Below are 22022 nucleotides of genomic sequence, written 5' to 3'. Positions count from 1 at the left end.
TAATGTAAAACATCAATAAAATCAATTTAGTTTCAAATAATTGGATTAAATCATGCAAAAACAAAGTGTTGGATAAGAAAGTAAAAGTGCAATATTTGCCATGTAAAAAAGCAAACTTTTAAGTTCCATGCTCAGAACATACGAAAGCTGGTGGTTCCTTTTAACTGGTGGTTCCTTTCAATATTCCCAGGTAAGAAGTTTTAGGTTGTAATTATTCTAGGAATTATAGAACTCTCTCTATACCATTTGTATTTCATATACCTTTGACTTGGATGTTCCTATAGGCACTTTCGTATTGCCAGCCTAATCTCGGGAGTTGATAGGTTTGAAGTCATAAACAGCGCAATGCTTGAAGCACAGTGAAGAGCTGCTGGCAAATGCAGGAAAGTGCTGTTTGAATGAATGCTTACGAGCCTGCTGCTGCCTACCACTGCTCAGTCGGACCGCTCTATCAAATCATAGACTTAATTATAATCTAATAAAACACAGAAATAGGTCATTAATATGGTCAAATCCGGAAACTATAATTTCGAAAAAACAAAACATTTATTATTTCAGTGAAATACGGAACCGTTCCATATTTTACCTAACGGGTGGCATCCCTAAGTCTAAATAGTGCTGTTACATTGCACAACCGTCAATGTTATGTCATAATTATTGCACAACTCTGGCAAATAAATTATGGTCTTTGTTAGAAAGAAATGGTCTTCACACAGTTCGCAACGAGCCAGGCGGCTCAAACTGCTGCACATGCCCCGACTCTGCTCGCACAGAACGCAAGAGAAGTGACAATTTCCCTAGTTAAAATAAATTCATGTTAGCAGGCAATATGAACTAAATATACAGGTTTAAAAATATATACTTGTGTATTGATTTTAAGAAAGGCATTGATGTTTATGGTTAGGTACACATTGGTGCAACGACAGTGCTTTTTTCATGAATGCGCTTGTTAAATCATCACCCGTTTGGCGAAGTAGGCTGTGATTCGATGATAAATTAACAGGAACCGCAACAATTATATGCAACGCAGGACAAGCTAGATAAACTAGTAATGTCATAAACCATGGGTAGTTAACTAGTGATTATGTTAAGATTAAATTTATAAAAAAATCAATCAATGCTAGCTCGCAACTTACCTTGGCTCAAATCAAATAAAAGTTTATTTGTCACGTGCGCAGAATACAACAGGTATAGCAGACCTTACAGTGAAATGCTTACTTACAGGCTCTAACCAATAATGTGGAGGGGAAAAAAAAAAAGTGTGTGTAGGTAAGTAAAGAAATGCACTCGCATAACAGGTAGTCAAGCCTGCCACGCAGTCTCCTCGTGGAGTGCAATGTAATCGGCCATAATCTGTGAAAACTTGAAATCAGCCTTAATTAAATCGGCCATTCCGATTAATCGGTCGACCTCTAAAAGGGACTGGTGTCCCCAAAGAGATAATGTGTAAAAAAGGTTGTATGAGCTGACACCACCACCTCTCTGACTCCCTAGACTCACTAGTAACCAGGGAAGAAGGCACATGTACAGCCTTATGTGTTGGCCTAGGGTATATTCTGGAGGTATTTCAGATGGGTCACTTTGTAACAGGAGTCCTACAAGGGTTGCATCTCCACCCAGAAGGACTAGGTCATATGAACCGACACCACCAACATGAATCTTTTAAGACATAATCCAAATTCCAGCATCTGATTATTAGTTCAAATTTCAGGCAGGTATAATACAATCAATTCCATATTATCTTATGGAACCTGGGAGGCACGGATTAGCATCAGAAGCATACGTGGGTTTGAACATGTTGCGTTTTGGGACCACTCCCTGGTGCAGGTGAGCATGGTCAAGGAGGCGTTCTTACTTGCGTAGCTGCAGGACCTGCATGTTCCCCATATCCTTCGCCACAGCCTCTCGTTTCTTGGTCACGTCCTTCAGCTCCTCGATGCGCTTCCTCAACGTCAGGTTGTCCTGCAGCCAACGCTCTTGGACCTTCAATGATATCACACGGTCACCCAGATCTCAAGTTCACAGATTTCATCCAACACTAGCACTTGTTTTCTTTGCTCCTTCATAAAAGCACACTGGTAACTTACTGAATAGGGGAGCAAAAGGAGAGACAGACATAATTAGGGAAAAGAGATATGCCACCTGAGCTCACCTTCTGAGTGTCTATGTCTTGCCTGATGTTTCCACTGTCTTTGTTAATCTTTTCCCGTTGCTTCTCTGCCTCATGGACCTGAGTGTTGGTCTCTCGGAGCTCCCCCTCTTTTTGCTTTCAAAGAAATGCAGGACAAAATGTGTCAAAAGAAATTGAGACAATGCTTATGACAGGATGAGGAACAGAACCGAACCAATGTTTACCTCTTTGTAATCATCCTTGCCCTCTTCTGTGTATCCGATAATCTCTCTTTCAAAGGCGGCCATGCTTTTAACTTTGTCTTTGATGCTATTTATCTGGGATGGAGGGAATGAACAGGTGGTTAGAAGTGCTACTTTGAAATAATCATGCCAAGATCGTTATTATTTGAGACATGGTATGCAATTAAACCTGTTCCCAGACACTTCCGTGAAGAGTGTGAAGAGTCTGGTGGACCAACACGTCAAACTTGGCCTTTGTTAGCCAATAGAGAAATACCGGGAAAAATTCCTGCCGCATAGGCATTAGTTTAATCTACCAACCAATCATCTCCCACAACATCTCCCCCTTAACCCTCCCCATACGCGAGCACACCACAAGTACAGCGGCATGCCTCGCATTTGTGCGATGTCACTCAAATTAAATAACATACTTTGTTCACTATGGTCACACTCATTATGGCCAACTTTGAATCATGATGTACCAGGCTTATATGTGCAATAGCCTGGGGACGAGGTTAGTAGGCGAGAGACATGAAGTGACTGGAGAAACACTGTTATCAGACTTAATATGCAGTCCTCCATTAGCACTTTGAAAGTATTAGCAAGAAATGTTGGACAGTTAAATAATACAAACGAGAAAGAGGTGGTGGTACCTTCTCTTGTCCCTCCTCCTGCCTCTGCTTCCTGCGCTCCATCAAATCCAGCCTCTCCTGCTGCAGCTTCTCCAGGGTGGTGGCCAGAGGGGACACCTGCTCCTTAGCTTCCTGAACACAGGGAGGAGATAACCTTGATACACTGATAAAGCGATACACCATGACCTTCTCTTATTACTAAGACTACAAAACATCACAGCCAATACAGAAGAAAACATGTTATAACCGTCAAACCACCTGCTGCTAGACAGTTCTACCAACACTGAGGTTTTAGTATGATTCCAGATAGTTTCCTCAGACAGGTCACTGCTCTGAGTGGAGTTTTACCTTGATCTCTCTGTGCAGAGCCTGAATCTCAGTGGTGAACTCCACACACTGCTCCTCCAGCTGCTGCTGCTTCTGCATGTTACTGGAGATCTGCAGCTTCTCCGCCCGGGTCTCGTTCATGCTGCTCTTCAGGCTCTGGATCTGCTCCTGCTGGTCCTGGATCAGTTTACGCTTCAGCTCCATCTTGCTGGATGCTGCAATGAATCAAATAACATTGGAATTCATAGTAATACAGTATAAGGGTGGAATAGATAGGTACAGTGAGGGGGAAAAAGTATTTGATCCCCTGCTCATTTTGTACGTTTGCACACTGACAAAGAAATTATCAGTCTATAATTTTAATGGTAGGTTTATTTGAACAGCGAGAGACAAAATAACAAAATCCAGAAAAACGCATCTCAAAAATGTTATATATTGATTTGCATTTTAATGGGGGAAATAAGTATTTGTACCCCTCTCAATCAGAAAGATTTCTGGCTCCAAGGTCTCTTTTATACAGGTAACGAGATGAGAGGAGGTGCACACTCTTAAAGGGAGTGCTCCTAATCTCAGTTTGTTACCTGTATAAAAGACACCTGTCCACAGAAGCAATCAATCAGATTCCAAACTCTCCACCCTGGCCAAGACCAAAGAGCTCTCCAAGGATGTCAGGGACAAGATTGTAGACCTACACAAGGCTGGAAATGGACCAAGACCATCGCCAAGCAGCTGGGTGAGAAGGTGACAACAGTTGGTGCAATTATTCGCAAATGGAAGAAACACAAATTAACTGTCAATCTCCCCCGGTCTGGGGCTCCATGCAAGATCTCAATTGGTAACACACTATGGTAACACACTATGCCGTGAAGGACTGAAATCCTGCAGCGCCCGCAATGTCCCCCTGCTCAAGAAAGCACATATACATGCCCGTCTGAAGTTTGCCAATGAACATCTGAATGATTCAGAGGACAACTGGGTGAAAAGTGTTGTGGTCAGATGAGACCAAAATTGAGCTCTTTGGCATCAACTCAACTCATGTGTTTGGAGGAGGAATGATGCCTATGACCCCGAGAACACCATCAAACATGGAGGTGGAAACATTATGCTTTGGGGGTGTTTTTCTGCTAAGGGGACAGGACAACTTCACCGCATCAAAGAGATGATGGACGGGGCCTTGTACTGTTAAATAATGGGTGAGAACCTCCTTCCCTCAGCCAGGGCATTGAAAATGGGTCGTGGATGGTTATTCCATAATGACAATGACAAAAAAACACACAGCCAAGGCAACAAAGGAGTGGCTCAAGAAGAAGCACATTAAGGTCCTGGAGTGGCCTAGCCAGTCTCCAGACCTTAATCTCATAGAAAATCTGTGGAGGGAGCTGAAGGTTCGAGTTGCCATATGTCTGCCTCGAAACCTTAATGACTTGGAGAAGATCTGCAAAGAGGAGTGGGACAAAATCCCTCCTGAGATGGGTGCAAACCTGGTGGCCAACTACAAGAAACGTCTGACCTCGTGATTGCCAACAAGGGGTTTGCCACCAAGTACTAAGTCATGTTTTGCAGAGAGGTCAAATACTTATTTCCCCCATTAAAATGCAAATCAATTTATTAACATTTTTGACGTGTGTTTTTCTGGATTTTTTTGTTGTTATTCTGTCTCTCTCACTGTTCAAATAAACCTACCATTAAAATTATAGTGTGATCATTTCTTTGTCAGTGGGCAAATGTACAAAATCAGCAGGGGATCAAATACTTTTCCCCCTACACTGTATATCATAATATGTAACACACAGGATATGAACCCGGGTCTCCCACGTGAGCAACCAACGTCTTAGACCAAGAGGCTTTGAAGTTAACAGGCAACTCACGACAGCTACATTCACCCCCATTTGAACCCCCCCCCCCCCCCCACGAGAGACCACCCCACATTGGGCGCCAACGTAACACACGGGATATGAACCCGGGTCTCCTGCAGGAACAACCAAATTTCAGTGGTGTAAAATACTTAGGTAAAAAATACTTGAAAGTACGACCTAAGTAGTTTTTGGGGGGTATCTGTACTTTACTATTTATATATATGTTTTTACAACTTATACTTCACTACATTCCTAAAGAAAATCATGTACTTTTTAAATCGATACATTTTCCCTGACACCCAAAAGCAGTCCTTACATTTTCAATGCTTAGCCGGACAGGAAAATGGTTAAATTCACACACTTCAAGAGAACATCCCTGGTCATCCCTACTGCCTCTGATCTGGTGGACTCACTAAACACATGCTTAAGTTGAAAATTATGTCTGAGTGTTGGAGTGTGCCCTTGGCTATCGGTAATTTTTTTTTAAAATGAAGGAAATGGTGACGTTTGCTTAATATAAGAAATTTGAAATTATTTATATTTTTACTTTTGAAATTAAGTATATTTTAGCAATTATATTTACTTTTGATATATATTTAAAACCAAATTCTTTTATAACTAAAATAGTATTTTAGTGGGCGACATTCACTTGAGTCTTAAGGTATCTTTACGTTTACTCAAGTATGACAATTTGGTACTTGTTCCACAATTGCTGAAGTCTTAGACCAAGAAGAAATTCCCTCTTGGGCCGAGGGCAAACACTGGTTTTGAAGATTGCACGGGGGGCTACTTCATCACGTGACCATGACCGACTGATGTCCGCTTCACCTACACTGAATTGATCTATAGGCTACTGTATGTCATCATAGATGTAATATGTACATGAAGGAACAATTCCCTTCACTAACAGCTACAGTAGATTTACAGTTGCTCAACAGGTCTTGCGGAGGAGGCCCCAGTGTATAACATTATCCCCAGGCAGGTCATACTTGTGTCCAGGCGATGCTGGGTCTCCTGTTTCTCCTGGTTGACCTGCTGAATGGTGCGACTCAGGTCCACTCCCTGCAGCTTGGCAGCTTGCTGGGCTATCTTCCTCTCCACATCCTTCAGGTCCAGCTAGAGAGCAAGGACACACACAGACAGAGGAGGTTACCACAACAGTCAAGGATGGAATGAAGGAGGGTAAAGAGAGATGCATAGAAAGAAACTAGGGATGGTCAATTGAAATGATTTCGCTATTTGAATAGCCCCCCCCCCCAGATAGTCGAAATGCATGCGTTTCAAAGATGTATTAACTTTTTTTGAAACTTAAAATGGAGTCTTGCTTGCGTGACTTGGGAGAGCCGGTGCGCTGCTTGTTTCAGCAGAAGGGTGGGGGAGCGGCGGGAGAGGAGCAGGTGTGTGTGTTGCATGGACGGAGACAGAGGGAGATGAAGTAGCCAAACCGAATCGCGCTAGTTAGAACAAGTTGTTGCTGCCATAGGTTATGTATCATACCATCTGGTAGTGCCTTGTCTTGACCACATCAGATTGATGTGGCCAGCTAAGTTAGCAGTGGCCAGCTAAGTTAGCAGTACGTCTTTCATTTTTAAACGGGAGGCACTCATTGTTAAAGGTGCAATATGCAGTAGTGCTGAGCAATTAGTGCTTTTCTAGGTCGGTTCGGTTTCAGTTATAAAAACAATACATGGTTTTCGATTGAAGTTATATTTTTTGCTTTACATGAAATGTATTATGAAATAATGACAATTATCTTTGAGCTTTTTAAATGTAAATTCCAAAGCCAAAATAGTGAACATCCAATAAGGATTGGGCAGTGTACAGTATTTTACAGGTTTGGGTTTTTGCTTTACCTTCTATAATGATATTTGAATGTTTGGTTTGTTTAATGTGATACGCTGTGTAGCGTCTATTTTTATAGCTTACTCCACTACTTGAGTCATCTCTCTCCACACTGTTTTCCACACAGACCAAGACCCCACCCCCTGGCACTCAAGGAGCGCATTTGTTGTTGCTCGACCACGAAACGCTTGCTTTCAGTCTGCGTGGTCAATGCACCATATGCAACAATGTTGATGACTAGAATGCGTGTTCCACTTTGCTTCTTCATATAAATCCACATGTGTAGCTAGCACGCTGGCTAACTAGCTAGCAAGCTAATAAATATACTGAGTCAGACTAAACATAGCTAGCTATACAGCCTGATACAATGATTGTGTAGGCCTAAATCAGCATGTTTGTGCAACAATATCAAGATCAAAAAGGAATTATAAAAATATTTAACTAGGCAAGCCAGTTAAGAACAAATTCTTATTTACAACACTGGTTCAATTGTGTGCCGCCCTACGGGCCTCCCAATCAAGGACTGTAGTGATAACTCTTGCACTGAGATGCAGTGCCTTAGACCGCTGTGCCACTCAGGAGCCCTGGAAGCCTGAATATGTTAGCTACATGAAGTAGCTAAGATGATTATTATTATATATTTTTTTTTACATAGCCAAAGATTATAGGGTCCCCTAGGAAACCCTGACCAACACTTTGGTTCCTACCCTGTCACAACAATTCCTCCCTGGCATTTTCATTCGTTGTAATGTCAAACACTGTATTCAAAGTGCCCACTGTGATAGATTTTTTAACCCCTTTTTCTCCTCAATTTCATGGTATCCAATTAGTAGTTAAAGTCTTGTCCTATCACTGCAACTCCTGTACAGATTCGGGAGAGGTGAAGGTCGAGAGTCATGCGTCCTCCGAAACACAACCCTGCCAAACCGCACTGCTTCTTGACACACTGCTCGCTTAACCCGGAAGCCGGCCCGCACCAATATGTCGGAGGAAACACCGTACACCTGCCGACCGAAGTCAGCGTACATGCGCCTGGCCCGCCACAAGGAGTCGCTAGAGTGCGACAAGGACATCCTGGCCGGGCAAACCCTACCCTAACCCGGACGACGCTGGTCCAATTGTGCGCCGTCTAATAGGTCTCCCGGTCGTGGCAGGCTGCGACACCGCCTGGGATCAAATCTGGGTCTGTAGTGACGCCTCTAGCGCTGCAATGCAGTGCCTTAGTCCGCTGCAATGCAGTGCCTTAGTCCGCTGCAATGCAGTGCCTTAGTCCGCTGCAATGCAGTGCCTTAGTCCGCTGCAATGCAGTGCCTTAGTCCGCTGCAATGCAGTGCCTTAGTCCGCTGCAATGCAGTGCCTTAGTCCGCTGCAATGCAGTGCCTTAGTCCGCTGCAATGCAGTGCCTTAGTCCGCTGCAATGCAGTGCCTTAGTCCGCTGCAATGCAGTGCCTTAGTCCGCTGCAATGCAGTGCCTTAGTCCGCTGCAATGCAGTGCCTTAGTCCGCTGCAATGCAGTGCCTTAGTCCGCTGCGCCATTTGGGGCCGGACCACTTATCTTCTAACTATAGAATTTGAAATAATTATTTTTTTCCATAATTCCAACAGTTCACCCAAGTGTTTAGATCTAAATGGCAATTGCAACAATGGGTTAAAAATAAGGCCTAGATTCTTTCCCCATATCGTTCAGCCCTACGAGGCAGTGTGGAAATGATCTCAAATGAGTGCAGGAAATGCAGAAATTGATGAAGGCAGAATTTTGTTGTATACCTTTCAATTAAATGTCAACCAATCAGAATGGAGAGAGACCCCTTGAAATACTGTGATATTATATTTTGGCCATATCACCCAGCCCTACATTCAATTGCCAAAACATTGAAAATATTCCATCGTCTCTGTCAGGCCCACATGGGTAGACATCAATATAAAAATTACTATGAATTTCTCTTTTCTTCAATTTTGTATATTACTTAGTCATCATGTCATCTATGCTCAAGCAGTAGCAGCCAGATAACGTCTCTGTACTTCCCACATGGTTCTGTCTTTAGTCATCCTATTTCACTAGACTAGCTGTCTAATGAAATCATTTTACTAGTTCATCAAATAGAAAGCATACTTTCATGAACTACCTAGGCCTGAGCCGGAAAAAACAGGCGTAACAGATTCCGGTCATTGCAGTCAATTACCACATTTCTGTTCTGAACTAGGTTGAATATTTGCTTAATGAAAACTACAACTCCTTTCAGCCCCACAAAAATCAGAGCATATATGGAATTCCAAGTAATTTAACCAACATTGGTCAATTAGTGGATTTTATAAGCACAAGAAAATATTTACTAAAATTCTTATATTTGCTTTGTTGTCAAACTGAAATGAGGCAATGTATACACTAAGTGTACAAAAATAATATATCCTAATATTGAGTTGCACCCCCTATGAACCTCTGAACAGCCTCAATTTGTCGGGGCATAGATTATGTGTCGAAAGCCTTCCACAGGGTTGGCGGCCCACAGTTGTGTCAAGATGACTGGATGTCCTTTGGGTGGCGGACTATTATTGATACACACGGGACAATTGTGTGGAAAAATCCAGCAGCGTTGCAGTTCTTGACACACTTAAACTGGTACACATGACACCAGACCCTCAGTACTTTACTCAGTACTTTGTTGAAGCACCTTTGACAGCCTTGAGTGTTCTTTGGTATGACGCTACAATCTTGGCACACCTGTATTTGGGGAGTTGTTCCCATTCTTCTCTGCAGATCCTCTCAAGCTCAGTCAGGATGTATGAGGAGCATCGCTGCACAGCTATTTTCATGTCTCTCCAGAGATGTTAAATCGGGTTCAAGTCCAGACTCTGGCTGGGCCACTCAAGGACATTCAGAGAATTGTCCCAAAGCCACTCTCCTTTGTTGTCTTGGCTGTGTGCTTAGGGTTGTTGTCCTGTTGGAAGGTGAACCGTCGCCCCAGTCTGAGGTCCTGACCAGGTTTTCATCAATAGCTCTCTGTACTTTCCTCCGTTCATCTTTCCCTCGATCCATCCACACAGCATGATGCTGCCACCACGCTTCACTGTAGGGATGGTGCCAGGTTTCTTACAGACATGACACTTGGCTTTCAGGCCAAAGAGTTCAATCTTGGTTTCATCTGACGAGAGAATCTTGTTTCTCATGGTCAGAGTCCTTTAGGTGCCTTTACGCAAACTCCAAGCGGCCTGTCATGTGTCTTTTACTGAGGAGTGGCTTCTGTCTGGCCATTCTACCATAAAGGCCTGATCGATGGAGTGCGGCAGAGACGGTTTTCCTTCTGGAAGGTTCTCCCATCTCCACAGAGGAACTCTGGAGCTCTATCAGAGTGACCAACAGGTACTTGGTCACCTCCCTGACCAAGGCCCTTCTCCCAATTGCTCAGTTTGGCCAGGCGGACAGCTCTAGGAAGAGTCTTGGTGGTTCCAAACCTCTTCCATTTAAGAAAGATGGAGGCCACTGTGTTCTTGGGGACTTTCAATGCTGCAGAAATGTTTCGGTACCCTTCCCCAGATCTGTGCCTCAACACAATCCTGTCTCGGAGCTCTTCGGACAATTCCTTCAACCTCATGGCTTGTTTTTTTGCTCTGACATGCACTGTCAACTGTGTGACCGTATATAGACGTGTGTGTGCCTTTCCAAACCAATTGAATTTACCACCAGTGGACTCCAATCAAGTTGTAGAAACATCTCAAGGATGATCAATAGAAACAGGATGCACCCGAGCTCAATTTCGAGTCTCATAGCAAAGGGTCTGAAAACCAAAAATAAGGTATCTGTATTTTTTCCCGCTTTGACAGAACTTTTTGGTATTTAATCCATTATAGCATAAGGACGTAACGTAACAAAATGTGGAAAAAGTAAAGGCTTCTGAATACTTTCCGAATGCACTGCATATCATTAAAAATAATATATAATAATACTCTCGCAAGAAATTGAATACTACGACCGTTTGGATATTCGAATAACCTAGCCCATCCCTGAAAGAAACACAGAAATCATTGACATCTCTATATGGTGACTTTCACATTAAGAATGAAGACCACGCAGGCCGTGTTATGTTAATCGTTATGTGGTCTGACCTGGTATCTGTCCATGAGGGAGATGTCCTGCAGGCAGGCCTTGGCTGTGTCCTCCTCTGACATCAGAGTGGACAGCAGGGTCTCCTGCTCCTCCACATCCCCCTTCAGCCTCTCAATGTCCCGGTTCACGTTCTGCAGCCGGTTCCTCAGCTCAGGAAGCTCCTTCTCCTGCAGCTCAGCAATAGACTGCCTGGTGGTTACCACAGCACAGAACAGGGCCTGGGTCAGCAACTCATGTGGATCAACTGAGATGAGAGTAGCATATGGCTTAGGTGGAGAAAGGGTTAAGATAATGGGACATGAGCAGTGGAGCAGGACATTTACAACAGTTTTGAGTGATAATTCTTCTGCCCCAGTCAAACAGCAGCAAGCCATACAAAATGACATATGTTTTTCCTTTCACATCCATCTATTATGAAGTACCAGAACATGATCCTCTCTCACAGGTTATGTGCAGCAGCTGCCTGATCAAGATGTGTACCTCTGCATTGTACAGGCATCCACTACCATCTAGTGGAAGAAATGCAACCTAATCCAAAAGCCTATCGTCTACAATGAAAATACACAAGCAGTAAGTACTCCCCGATCCGTTCTAACCTGACAGGTTTGAGGGCCATCATGTCGTCCTTCCTCCTCTCTTTCCTCTTCAGATCCTGCTCGGTGTTCTTCAGCTTGTCAGGGACCAGGCGCAGCTTGGACTGCATGTCGTTGATGACGTCCTGGAGCTCAGCCTCCGAGGGGAAGATGCGCTGGCACACGGGGCAACAGGGCTCGCCCTCCTCTGTCAGCTGACTGATGAACTGAGTGTACACGGCTGTGGCTCCCGCCAGCATGGCTGAGCGCACACACACACAGGGTTAATAAGATCTGACATTAATTAAAACAGATCAGAAAATATACAGTACCAGGCAAAAGTTTGGACACACCTACTCATTCCAGGGTTTTTCTTAATTTAACAATTTTTTACATTGTAGAATAATAGCGAAGACATCAAAACTAGGAAATAACACAAATGGAACCATGTAGTAACAAAAAAATTTGTTAAATCAAAATATATTTTATATTTGAGATTTTTCAAAGTAGCCACTCTTTGCCTTGATTACAGTTTTGCACACTCTTGGCATTCTCTCAACCAGCTTCATGAGGTAGCCACCTGTAATGCATTTCAATTAACGGTATAAATTAAACCGGTATAAATTAAACCTCATATCCAACTCGTGGGCCTGTTAGTTACCTCTCTGCTTGGAAGTCTTCTCCAGGTCATCCTGCAGCTTGCCCAGGTCCTGCTGGAAGTCCTGACTGCCACACACATTGAACATCTTCTCCTCATAGCTGGCCAGCTGCTGCTCCTTCCTCCTGATCTCTGCTGTGATGTGGCTCTTGTTCTGCTCCCCTGACGCCAGCTCCTTACTGCAAGCACAGAATCATATAGACCTCAGCAACTTCTTACTGTAACAACACGAAGACAGAGCAGATACTGTATAAATTTGGCCATGTTTGACAGAAGCACTCACTTGAGCTTGGCTAGTTTCTCCCTGGTGGAGTTGATCTCTTTGGACTTGGCGTGGATCCAGTCCTCCAGCTCCCTCTTCTTAGGGAAGTGACCCAGCAGGGACACCAGATCCTCACTGTGCCTTGACTTGATCTTCCTCACCTGATCTTCTTTATCTGTCTGAGGGAAGAAGAGAGGCCCACAGGCTCATGTTACCACTGGCCAGGTTGAGAGTGACCTCTTGTTCCTCGTCATGGGTCAGGTTTGGGCCACAAACTAAACAACGAAGCGTACATCTTGTATACTCAGGTAGTTGTGTGTGTATACTGAATATATATATATATTTTAATCAACAATGCAGACCTGTACAGGGCTCACTACATTTCTCACATCTCAATTGTGTAGATTGACAATCTTTTAAGCTGTATAATGTCATTCAGCATATGCCGGTATCTTTAATTCTTGTTCTGAGCTGACACTACCTTATCCTTCTTGAGCATGTCCATCTGTGTGCGTGTGGTGGTGTGTGTGTTAAGGGTCTCCATTTCACGGTCCAGCCGACGCTGTGTGCGGTCCAGCTCAGCTTTGTCCTTCTGGAGCTCCAGCACCTCGGCCTTCAGCCCATCCACATTGGAGCTCTGCACCGCGCTCTCCAGCTCACGCTCCTGCAGAGAGGCACCACAGATACACACAGGAATATCATGAACTTCAGTTTCCCCAACTACTACTTAGAGGCAGGACTACTATTCAACATGTAGTCGTTTGCAGCTCTGGATGTTCCTTCGGTTGTCTAAGAAAATCTACGGGGACACTAATTTAAACCCAGGCGTATACCACATCTAGTAAACACTCCGGAACTTTATCTAAGGGATAAACAACACATTCACAGATAAAAATTGCAGACAATGTGTTGTGCGCCTACCGCTTTGGTGAGCTCCGTCTCCAGTTCCTGCAGCCGGGAGGAGGAGCCCTCCAGTCTCTGTAGGTCAGACTTGACGTTCCTCAGCTCATGCTGCTTCTTAACCTGCAGGTCTTTCTTCAGCTCCATGGTCCTCTCCAGACCAGTCTTTTTGTCTCGTATCTCATCAATGCTCTGCTGCTTCATGGCCTCCTTCTCTTGTATATCCCTCTGGAACACAGTTTGGAATACAGATGAATGGCTTGGAAGAACAAAGTTATACAACATGAATAGGGCCAGGAGTCCGTTTTAGGTTCCGTTTCCTGACCGTTAAAACCAGATCAATGGAACAAAGCTGCATCTTTCCAAACTTCGTGTGGACGGGACTTTCTCTTACCATGACCTGGTTGGCGGCCTCAGTCTCCTGGTCGAGTCTTTCTTTGACCTGGCGGTTGAAGCTCTGCAGCTGTCTGTCATTGAAGGGGGAACGGTCGTAGCCCTCCATCTCCAGATAGGCTGCCAGGGCTCTCACCTGGGAGTCACGGGCCTTCATGTTCTGGGCATGGCGATCAGCCTCCAGCTGGAGACGACCTTAACGGAGGAGAGAAACACAACATGATCAATATCAGATTAGCACCACTAATGATATTCAACATGATCTATTAGGTTTATTGGTTGCGTGTGTAGACCAACCAATACACAGCCGTCTCGTGCAGGGTTTTCCCAAACTCGGTCTTGCCCCCCCCGGCTGCACTTTTTGGTTTTTGTCCTAGCACTGCACAGCTGATTCAAATAACCAAAGTTTGAGGAGTCGGTTATTCAAAACAGCTGTGTAGTGCTAGGGCAAAAACCAAAACATGCATCCAGTAGAGGCCCCAGGTCAGAGTTTGGGAAAACCTGGTTTAGTGCAGGGGTCTCCAACAGGTAGATCATAGCCCACCTATGAGTTGCTTGCCAATTCATTCTGAAAGTACATGCATTTTTTCACATGTTGCATGCAAACTGTGATAAATCTTCTGGCAAGTGTAGTCCCGTGTGGCTCACTTGGTAGAGCATGGCGCTTGCAACACCAGGGTTGTGGGTTCGATTCCCAAGGGGGACCAGTATGAAAATGTATGCTCTCACTACTGTAAAGTGCTCTGGATAAGAGCATCTGCTATATTACTAAATGTAATGTAAAATGTACTATCCAATCAAAGCCACATTGACATTATTCTACCCCTGGTTAGCCACCATGTATCAATATCTCCCAATTAATTTCCAGCAATATTGCCCATCTGTCTGCCTGTTTGGTGCTCATGCCTCACACACAAACTATGAAATAACACACACGTAGTAACCAAAAGTGTTATCTTCCATCTTCATGAGGAATGCTTTTCAACAGTTCCCACATATGCTGGCTGCTTTTCCTTCACTCTGCGGTCCAACTCATCCTAAACCATCTCAAATGGGTTGAGGTCGGGTGATCGTGGAGGTCAGGTCATCTGATGCAGCACTCCATCACTCTCCTTGGTCAAATAGCCCTTACACAGCCTGGAGGTGTGTTTTGGGTCACTGTCCTGTTGAATAATAAATGATAGTCCCACTAAGCACAAACCAGATGGGATGCCGCATCGCTGCAGAATGCTGCGGTAGCCATGCTGATTAAGTGTGCTTTGAATTCTAAATAAATCATTGCTAGTGTCACCATCCCCACACCATAACACTCCATCCTCCATGGTTCACAGTGGGTACTACACATGCGGATATCATCTGTTCACCTATACTGCATCTCACAAAGACACGGCGCTTGGAACCAAAAATATCCAATTTGGACCCCAGACCAAAGGATAGATTTCCACTGGTCTAATGTCCATTACTCCTGTTTCTTGGCTCAAGCAAGTCTCTTCTTATTGGTGTCCTTTAGTAGTGGTTTCTTTGCAGCAATTCGACCATGCAGGCCTGATTCACACAGTCTCCTCTGAACAGTTGATGTTGAGATGTATCGGTTTCTTGAACTCTGTGAAGCATTTATTTGGGCTGCAATCTGAGGTGAAGTTAACTCTCACAAACTTATCCTCTGCAGCAGAGGTAACTCTGGGTCTTCCTTTCCATCTTGTGGGTGGTACAGACTTTCCCCAAAAACCGTGTCATATTAAAAATGTTTTGCATGTCAGAAATCAAGTCCTCAAGATGTATAACTTTCAAAATACAGCTGGTATGATGCATTTTAAGCTGGAATTTCTCTTTAAGCAATGAAATGGACTCTTCCACCTTCCACGTTTGTTGTTTCTCTATGAATAATTGTAATATTGAGAATACAACAGAAAAAAAATACACCAAGGACCGGGAAAGAGCCGCAGGGTAAAGAAAATAAGAATGTGCCGATTTGAAAGCTCGCAATAAGTATTTTTACATTTTTTTAAAGTAGCTCACATACTAGAAAAGGTTGGAGACCCTTGGTCTAGCACATCGATAAAGCAAATAAACACTGACAAACTGAAATATAACATGACTTGTATGCACCCAACATAGAACTCTTCATGGTTATATAGTGTAGTCACTCCAATGTCACACCTTGTTCAACTAGAAGGTCGGACTGGAGGCGGTTGAGTCTCTGGCACTCTCTCCCGGCTCGTTCCATCTCCCTCTGGCACTCTGTAAACCTCTTCTCCTTCTCCTTCACTGTCCTCTGGTGATTTTGGTACATCTCCTGCAGCTGCTCATCTGAGCCCTGGAACACCTGAGTTCGGCCACACAGCCACACAACAGGGCTTCAGTTACACAGGCCACACAGATGGATTGGAACAGGTCTTGGACATGACAGACACAACCATTAAGGAAAGATGCATGAAAGGGAGAGAGTTCCAAAATGTTACAAGATATTGTCTAAATAAAGATCTGTACTGTACTGACTTGTCATCTGTAAATTTAAAGCTGCAGAGTCCAATTCGTTATCTAATAGCACTGAGATTATCGTGCTTTTCCTATACGCTAATTAAGCTCTTCTCAAAATGGACAATTGGTTCTTTGTTAGCAGGTGTTGGGCTCACAAACACACTTATAAAAGGTGTTCCCCATTGATGAGAATGGAATAGTGTTCTGGTGAAATGCGTCTGTCACACCTGCTCCATTTTCTCCTCCAGTTCCTGGTTGTCTTCCTCCATCTGCTTCTTCCTGCTGTCTAAAGCCTTGATGTCGTTGTCGAATTTCATCACTTTTCCCAGATTCTCATCAATGTCAACCAGTCGGTTCTGAAATAAAACAGGTAGAAATACTTAAAAAGCGGTATTAATCTAGACTTTATCCATTGCATGCCTACATTTAAAATGGAGTTACTCAAAGTAGGCTACTTTTAGACAGGACAAAAACAATTTGTTTAGCATCTAAATTGGCTTCTAAATAACGTTCTATAAAACACTAACATAAGCAGATGTAAACCATTCATCTTGTCTAGAACTAATTATCTATGGACTGAGGTCACACCTCCAGGGGTTCGATCTGGCCCTCTATCTTCTGTACAGCATCTTTGGAGGAGGCCAGCTGGGTCTCCTTGCTGGCAAGCAGCTCCCTGATCTCGAGGGCTTTCTCCTTGTTCAGCTTCAGGAACTTCAGCTCCACCTGGCACTCTCTCACCTCGTTAGACTGCTTGAGCCTCAGCTGCCTCAGCGTCTCCAGCACCTTGATGTACCTGACAAGGGGAGGGAGGGAAAATTGTTGGTTCACAGCTAAATCCTTTATATCCATCAGGGTTAGAGTTAATTCCACAAATTCTAATCTAATTAAATTACCTCTCGCTATAAATTCCATTTAATTCAAATTCCTCTCAATTCCATAAATTACATTTCCAATTCAATATGATCCCCACTAATTCCCTTAGGCTTTCAGGCTGATCATGTCACGCTTGAAACAGCTTTGCTATACTGGAAATATAGATGTACAAGTGGAAACAAACCGTGGAGTAAATTTTTGATAATATTGAATCCCAATTCAATTAATTTCCAAATATTCATATTTTTTTTTACAAATCAATTCAACAGTCTAATTCCAATTCAAGAATTGAATAAGAATGTCAAATTAAATTCCCTGGTGAAATCAAATCAAAGTTTATTTGTCACGTGCGCCGAATACAACAAGTGGGAAGTAAAGAAAAAACAACAGTAAAAAGACAGGCTATATACAGTAGCGAGGCAATAAAATGTAGTGAGGCTACATACAGACGCCGGATAGTCAGGTTGATTGAGGTAGTATGTACATGTAGATATGGTTAAAGTGACCATGCATATATGATGAACAGAGAGTAGCAGTAGCTAACAACATGCGTACCTTGTGGCTGAGAAGATGGCATCAAATTTGTTCTTGAGGGGCTTCCCTTCTCCCAGGGGCCAGTTGGACTCCTCTTGGTGACAAAAGATGACATGGTCGAGGACAGCTTTAGACACACCCAGGGCTGAGATCATCTCTCTGTCCAGCTCTGCACATTTGGAGCTCAGGCTCACCTTCTCTCCATGCCTGGGAAAGCATCAACGTTTAAAAAAGGTCCAGTGCATTCAAAAACACACACGCATTCAAAAGTTTGGGGTAACTTATAAAAGAAAGGCACATTTTCGGTCCATTAAAATAACAAAATGATCAGAAATACAGTTTAGACATTGTTAATGTTGTAAATTACTATTGTAGCTGGAAATGGCTGATTTTAATGGGATATCTACATACGCGTACAGAGGCCCATTATCAGCAACCATCACTCCTGTGTTCCAATGGCACGTTGTGTTAGCTAATCCAAGTTTATAATTTTAAAAGGCTAATTGGTCATTAGAAAACCCTTTTGCAATTATGTTAGCTTAGCGGAAAACCGTTGTGGCGATTTAAAGCAGCAATTAAAACTGTCTTTCTTTAGACTAGTTGAGTATCTGGAGCATCGGTATTTGTGTGTTTGATTATAGGCTCAAAATGTCCAGAAACAGAACTTTCTTCTGAAACTCCATCAGTCTATTGTTGTTCTGAGAAATGAAGGCTTTTCAACGTGAGAAATTGCCAAGAAACTGAAGATCTCATACAACACTGGACTACTCCCTTCACAGAACAGCGCAAACGGTCTAACCAGAATAGAAAGAGTGGGAGGCCCAGTGCACAACTGAGCAAAAGACAAGTACATCAGTGTGCTTTAAAATTATTTTTTTTTAAGGACATTTCTAAGTGACCGCAAACTTTTGAACGGTAGTGTATATAGAATACTATGGATGCATGATATATCGGTGAACATATCGGAATCGGACGATATTAGATAAAAATGCCAATGTCTAGTATGACGCCCCGATGTGCAAAACCGATTTCAAAGCTGACGTGCATACCTATATAACGTAGGTACATGATGTAATGACGCCATGTAAAATGTTGCGCTATATCTGCAACACAGCATTCCTAAACTAGCTCACAATGTCTGCTGTGTGGATCGATCAGTCATTTGAAAGAGTAATAATTTCAGCGAGACAACTCAAAGGCGATATCCATTAAAGCCAAGATAATGGAATTCATTGCCCTTGACAATCAACTGTTCTCTATCGTGGGTGATGTTGGCTTTCGCTGACTGGTCGAGCCCCAGTACACACTACCAAGTGCGCCATTTTTTCACAGTAATAGCGTCACTGCTATTAGCGCCACGACATACATACTATGGAACGCCATTTGAGTCTTTGCATGTCAAAAAAGAAAGCTGTACAGAAAAGTCTGCAAACAAGCAAACACCGGCCATGAACGATGCGTTTACAATAGAGCGTTGGCAATAAAGCATAATTTGTTCAACCTAGTTAGCACCAATACAAACAGCCTGAAAACAATGACCAGTAGAAACTGCAGTCATTTTCATTATTCTTGGCAATGATTCAGGAATCCTTGTGATGAAGTATTAGCTAGTTTGCCACTTGTTGTTCGCCTATTGAAATTGAACTTCTGTTCATGAAAATAAATAGCTAGTCAGCAACTTAACCCTGTTGCCCAAAGCTAACTTTATAAGCAGCCAGCTAGTTTCATCTGGCTAGTGAGGCTCGACCGCACCAGGTTGAGTTGTGAAGCTAGCCACAATAAGGATTAGGCACAATAGTGGAATTTGCAGTTTGCCTTCAAAATAAAAGTGTGTAATTTACAGTAATTCAAATGAATACAAATAGTACAATTATGCCATACCTCTATTTTGAAGGCTAACCACAAATTCCACTATTGTGGCTAGTCCTTATTGTTGCTAGCGTTACATAGATGGTCCGACCACCATTAATCACAAAACTGTCTTATAAATTAGGGTTATTTTAGATGATACCTAGCGATAGTTAGGTAGCTACTGAAACAAGTGTCATGTATCTTTTCTCACACGCCACGACCCAAACGGCATTCCATAGAAATCCTGGTTGAGAATGAAACGACTGAACAAATGAACAACGTAACAGCACAGCAAGTAAGTGAAATAAATAGGTTTTGATTAGGTTTCTGTTAATAGGGACATACGTCAATGCCAACGAAATTACTTTTTGGCCAGGGTGTGTGTAACCTTTATTTAACTAGGCAAGTCAGTTAAGAACAAATTCATACTTACAATGACGGCCCGGACAACACTGGGCCAATTGTGCGCTGCACTATGGGACTCCCAATCCCGGCCGGATGTGATACAGCCTGGATTCGAACCAGTGACTGTAGTGACGCCTCTTGTACAGACGCAGTGCCTTAGACCGCTGCGTCCATGTGTGTGTTTTAACTCTTTAACTGTTCTAGAATGCTTAAAAAGGCAACTAACATTGTAAATATCGGTATTGGCTTCATTTTATTTATTTATATCGGAATCGACCAAAAATGTCATATTGGTGCATCACTATACAGTACCAGTCAAAAGTTGACACACATACTCATTCAAGGGTTTCTTTATTTTTCACATTGTAGAATAATAGTCAAGACATCAAAACTATGAAATAACACATATGGAATCATGTACAGTTGTGGCCAAAAGTTGAGGACAAATATTAATTTCCAAAGTTTGCTGCTTCAGTATCTTTAGATATTTTTGTCAGATGTTACTATGGAATACTGAAGTATAATTACAAGCATTTCATAAGTGTCAAATACTTTTGACAATTACATGAATTTGATGCAAAGAGTTAATATGACTTCAAACCTATCAACTCCCGAGATGAGGCTGGTGTGACCAAAGTGAAATGGCTGGCTAGTTAGCGCGCTCTAAAAGTGCCGATAAGAACATCCAATAGTCAAAGGTTAATGAAATACAAATGGTATAGAGGGAAATAGTCCTATAATAACTACAACCTAAAACTTCTTACCTGGGAATATTGAAGACTCATGTTAAAAGGAACCACCAGCTTTCATATGTTCTAATGTTCTGAGCAAGAAACTGAAATGTTAGCTTTTTACATGGCACATATTGCACTTTTACTTTCTTCTCCAACACTTTGCTTTTGCATTATTTAAACCAAATTGAACATGTTTCATTATCTACTGGAGGCTAAATAGATTTTATTGATGTATCATATTAAGTTAAAATAAGTGTTAATTCAGTATTGTTGTAATTGTCATTATTACAATGTAATTAAAAAAAATTAAAATCGGCATCGACTTTTCTTGTCCTCCAATAATTGGTATCGGTATTGGCGTTGAAAAATCATAATCGGTCGACCTCTAGTGCAGATGCACTCACACCTGCCTGCTGCCATTCCTGAGCAAGCTCCTGTACTGGTGGTACCCCGATCCCGCAGCTGAATCAACATTAGGAGACGGTCCTGGTGCTTGCTGAACTTATTTGTGCAAAGCAATGATGACGGCATGTGTTTCCTTGCAGGTAACCATGGTTGACAGAGGAAGAACAATGGATTCCAAGCACCACTCTCCTTTTGAAGCTTCCAGTCTGTTATTCAAACTCAGAATGACAGAGTGATCTCCAGCCTTGTCCTCGTCAACACACACCTGTGTTAACGAGAGAATCACTGACATGATGTCAGCTGGTCCTTTTGTGGCAGGCCTGAAATGCAGTGGAAATGTTTTTGGGGGGATTCAGTTCATTTGCATGGCAAATTGCAATTAATTGCAATTCATCTGATCACTCTTCATAACATTCTGGAGTATATGCAAATTGCCATCGTACAAACTGAGGCAGCAGACCGAAAATGAATATTTATGTCATTCTCAAAACTTTTGGCCACGACTGTAGTAATCTCAAATATATTTATATTTGAGATTCTTCAAAGTAGCCACCCTTTGCCTTGATTACAGCTTTGGCACACTCTTGGTATTCTCTCAACCAGCTTCATGAGGTAGTCACCTGGAATGCATTTCAGATGACAGGTGTGCCTTGTTAATGTTAATGTTGGGAATTTATTTCCTTCTTAATGCATTTGAGCCAATCAGTTGTGTTGTGACAAGGTAGGGGTGGTATACAGAATATAGCCCTATTTGGTAAAATACCAAGTCCATATTATGGGAAGAACAGCTCAAATAAGCACAGAGAAAAAAACACTGTCCATCATTACATCATCATCCAT

At 42.7% G+C, this 22022-nt stretch overlaps 1 protein-coding gene across 1 annotated transcript in view; it reads right to left on the bottom strand.

Moving 5' to 3' along the window:
• Positions 1–22022, bottom strand: part of rad50 (RAD50 homolog, double strand break repair protein) — a 41231-nt gene that overhangs the window by 11782 nt on the left and 7427 nt on the right. Inside the window, exons 5-21 of the mRNA XM_029627021.2 lie at positions 17809–17994; positions 16969–17173; positions 16608–16736; positions 16060–16225; positions 13901–14094; positions 13528–13734; positions 13088–13270; positions 12628–12785; positions 12348–12523; positions 11711–11948; positions 11114–11303; positions 6157–6283; positions 3333–3526; positions 3006–3116; positions 2356–2448; positions 2153–2266; positions 1856–1983 (exon numbers count right to left, since the gene is read on the bottom strand). Coding sequence (XP_029482881.2) covers positions 1856–1983; positions 2153–2266; positions 2356–2448; positions 3006–3116; positions 3333–3526; positions 6157–6283; positions 11114–11303; positions 11711–11948; positions 12348–12523; positions 12628–12785; positions 13088–13270; positions 13528–13734; positions 13901–14094; positions 16060–16225; positions 16608–16736; positions 16969–17173; positions 17809–17994 — 2799 coding nt within the window. The remainder of the gene's footprint in view (positions 1–1855; positions 1984–2152; positions 2267–2355; positions 2449–3005; positions 3117–3332; positions 3527–6156; positions 6284–11113; positions 11304–11710; positions 11949–12347; positions 12524–12627; positions 12786–13087; positions 13271–13527; positions 13735–13900; positions 14095–16059; positions 16226–16607; positions 16737–16968; positions 17174–17808; positions 17995–22022) is intronic.

Source organism: Oncorhynchus nerka, linkage group LG22 (genome assembly GCF_034236695.1).
Source record: "Oncorhynchus nerka isolate Pitt River linkage group LG22, Oner_Uvic_2.0, whole genome shotgun sequence".
Classification (NCBI taxonomy): Eukaryota; Metazoa; Chordata; class Actinopteri; order Salmoniformes; family Salmonidae; genus Oncorhynchus; species Oncorhynchus nerka.
This window is presented reverse-complemented; position numbering and strand designations above follow the sequence as displayed.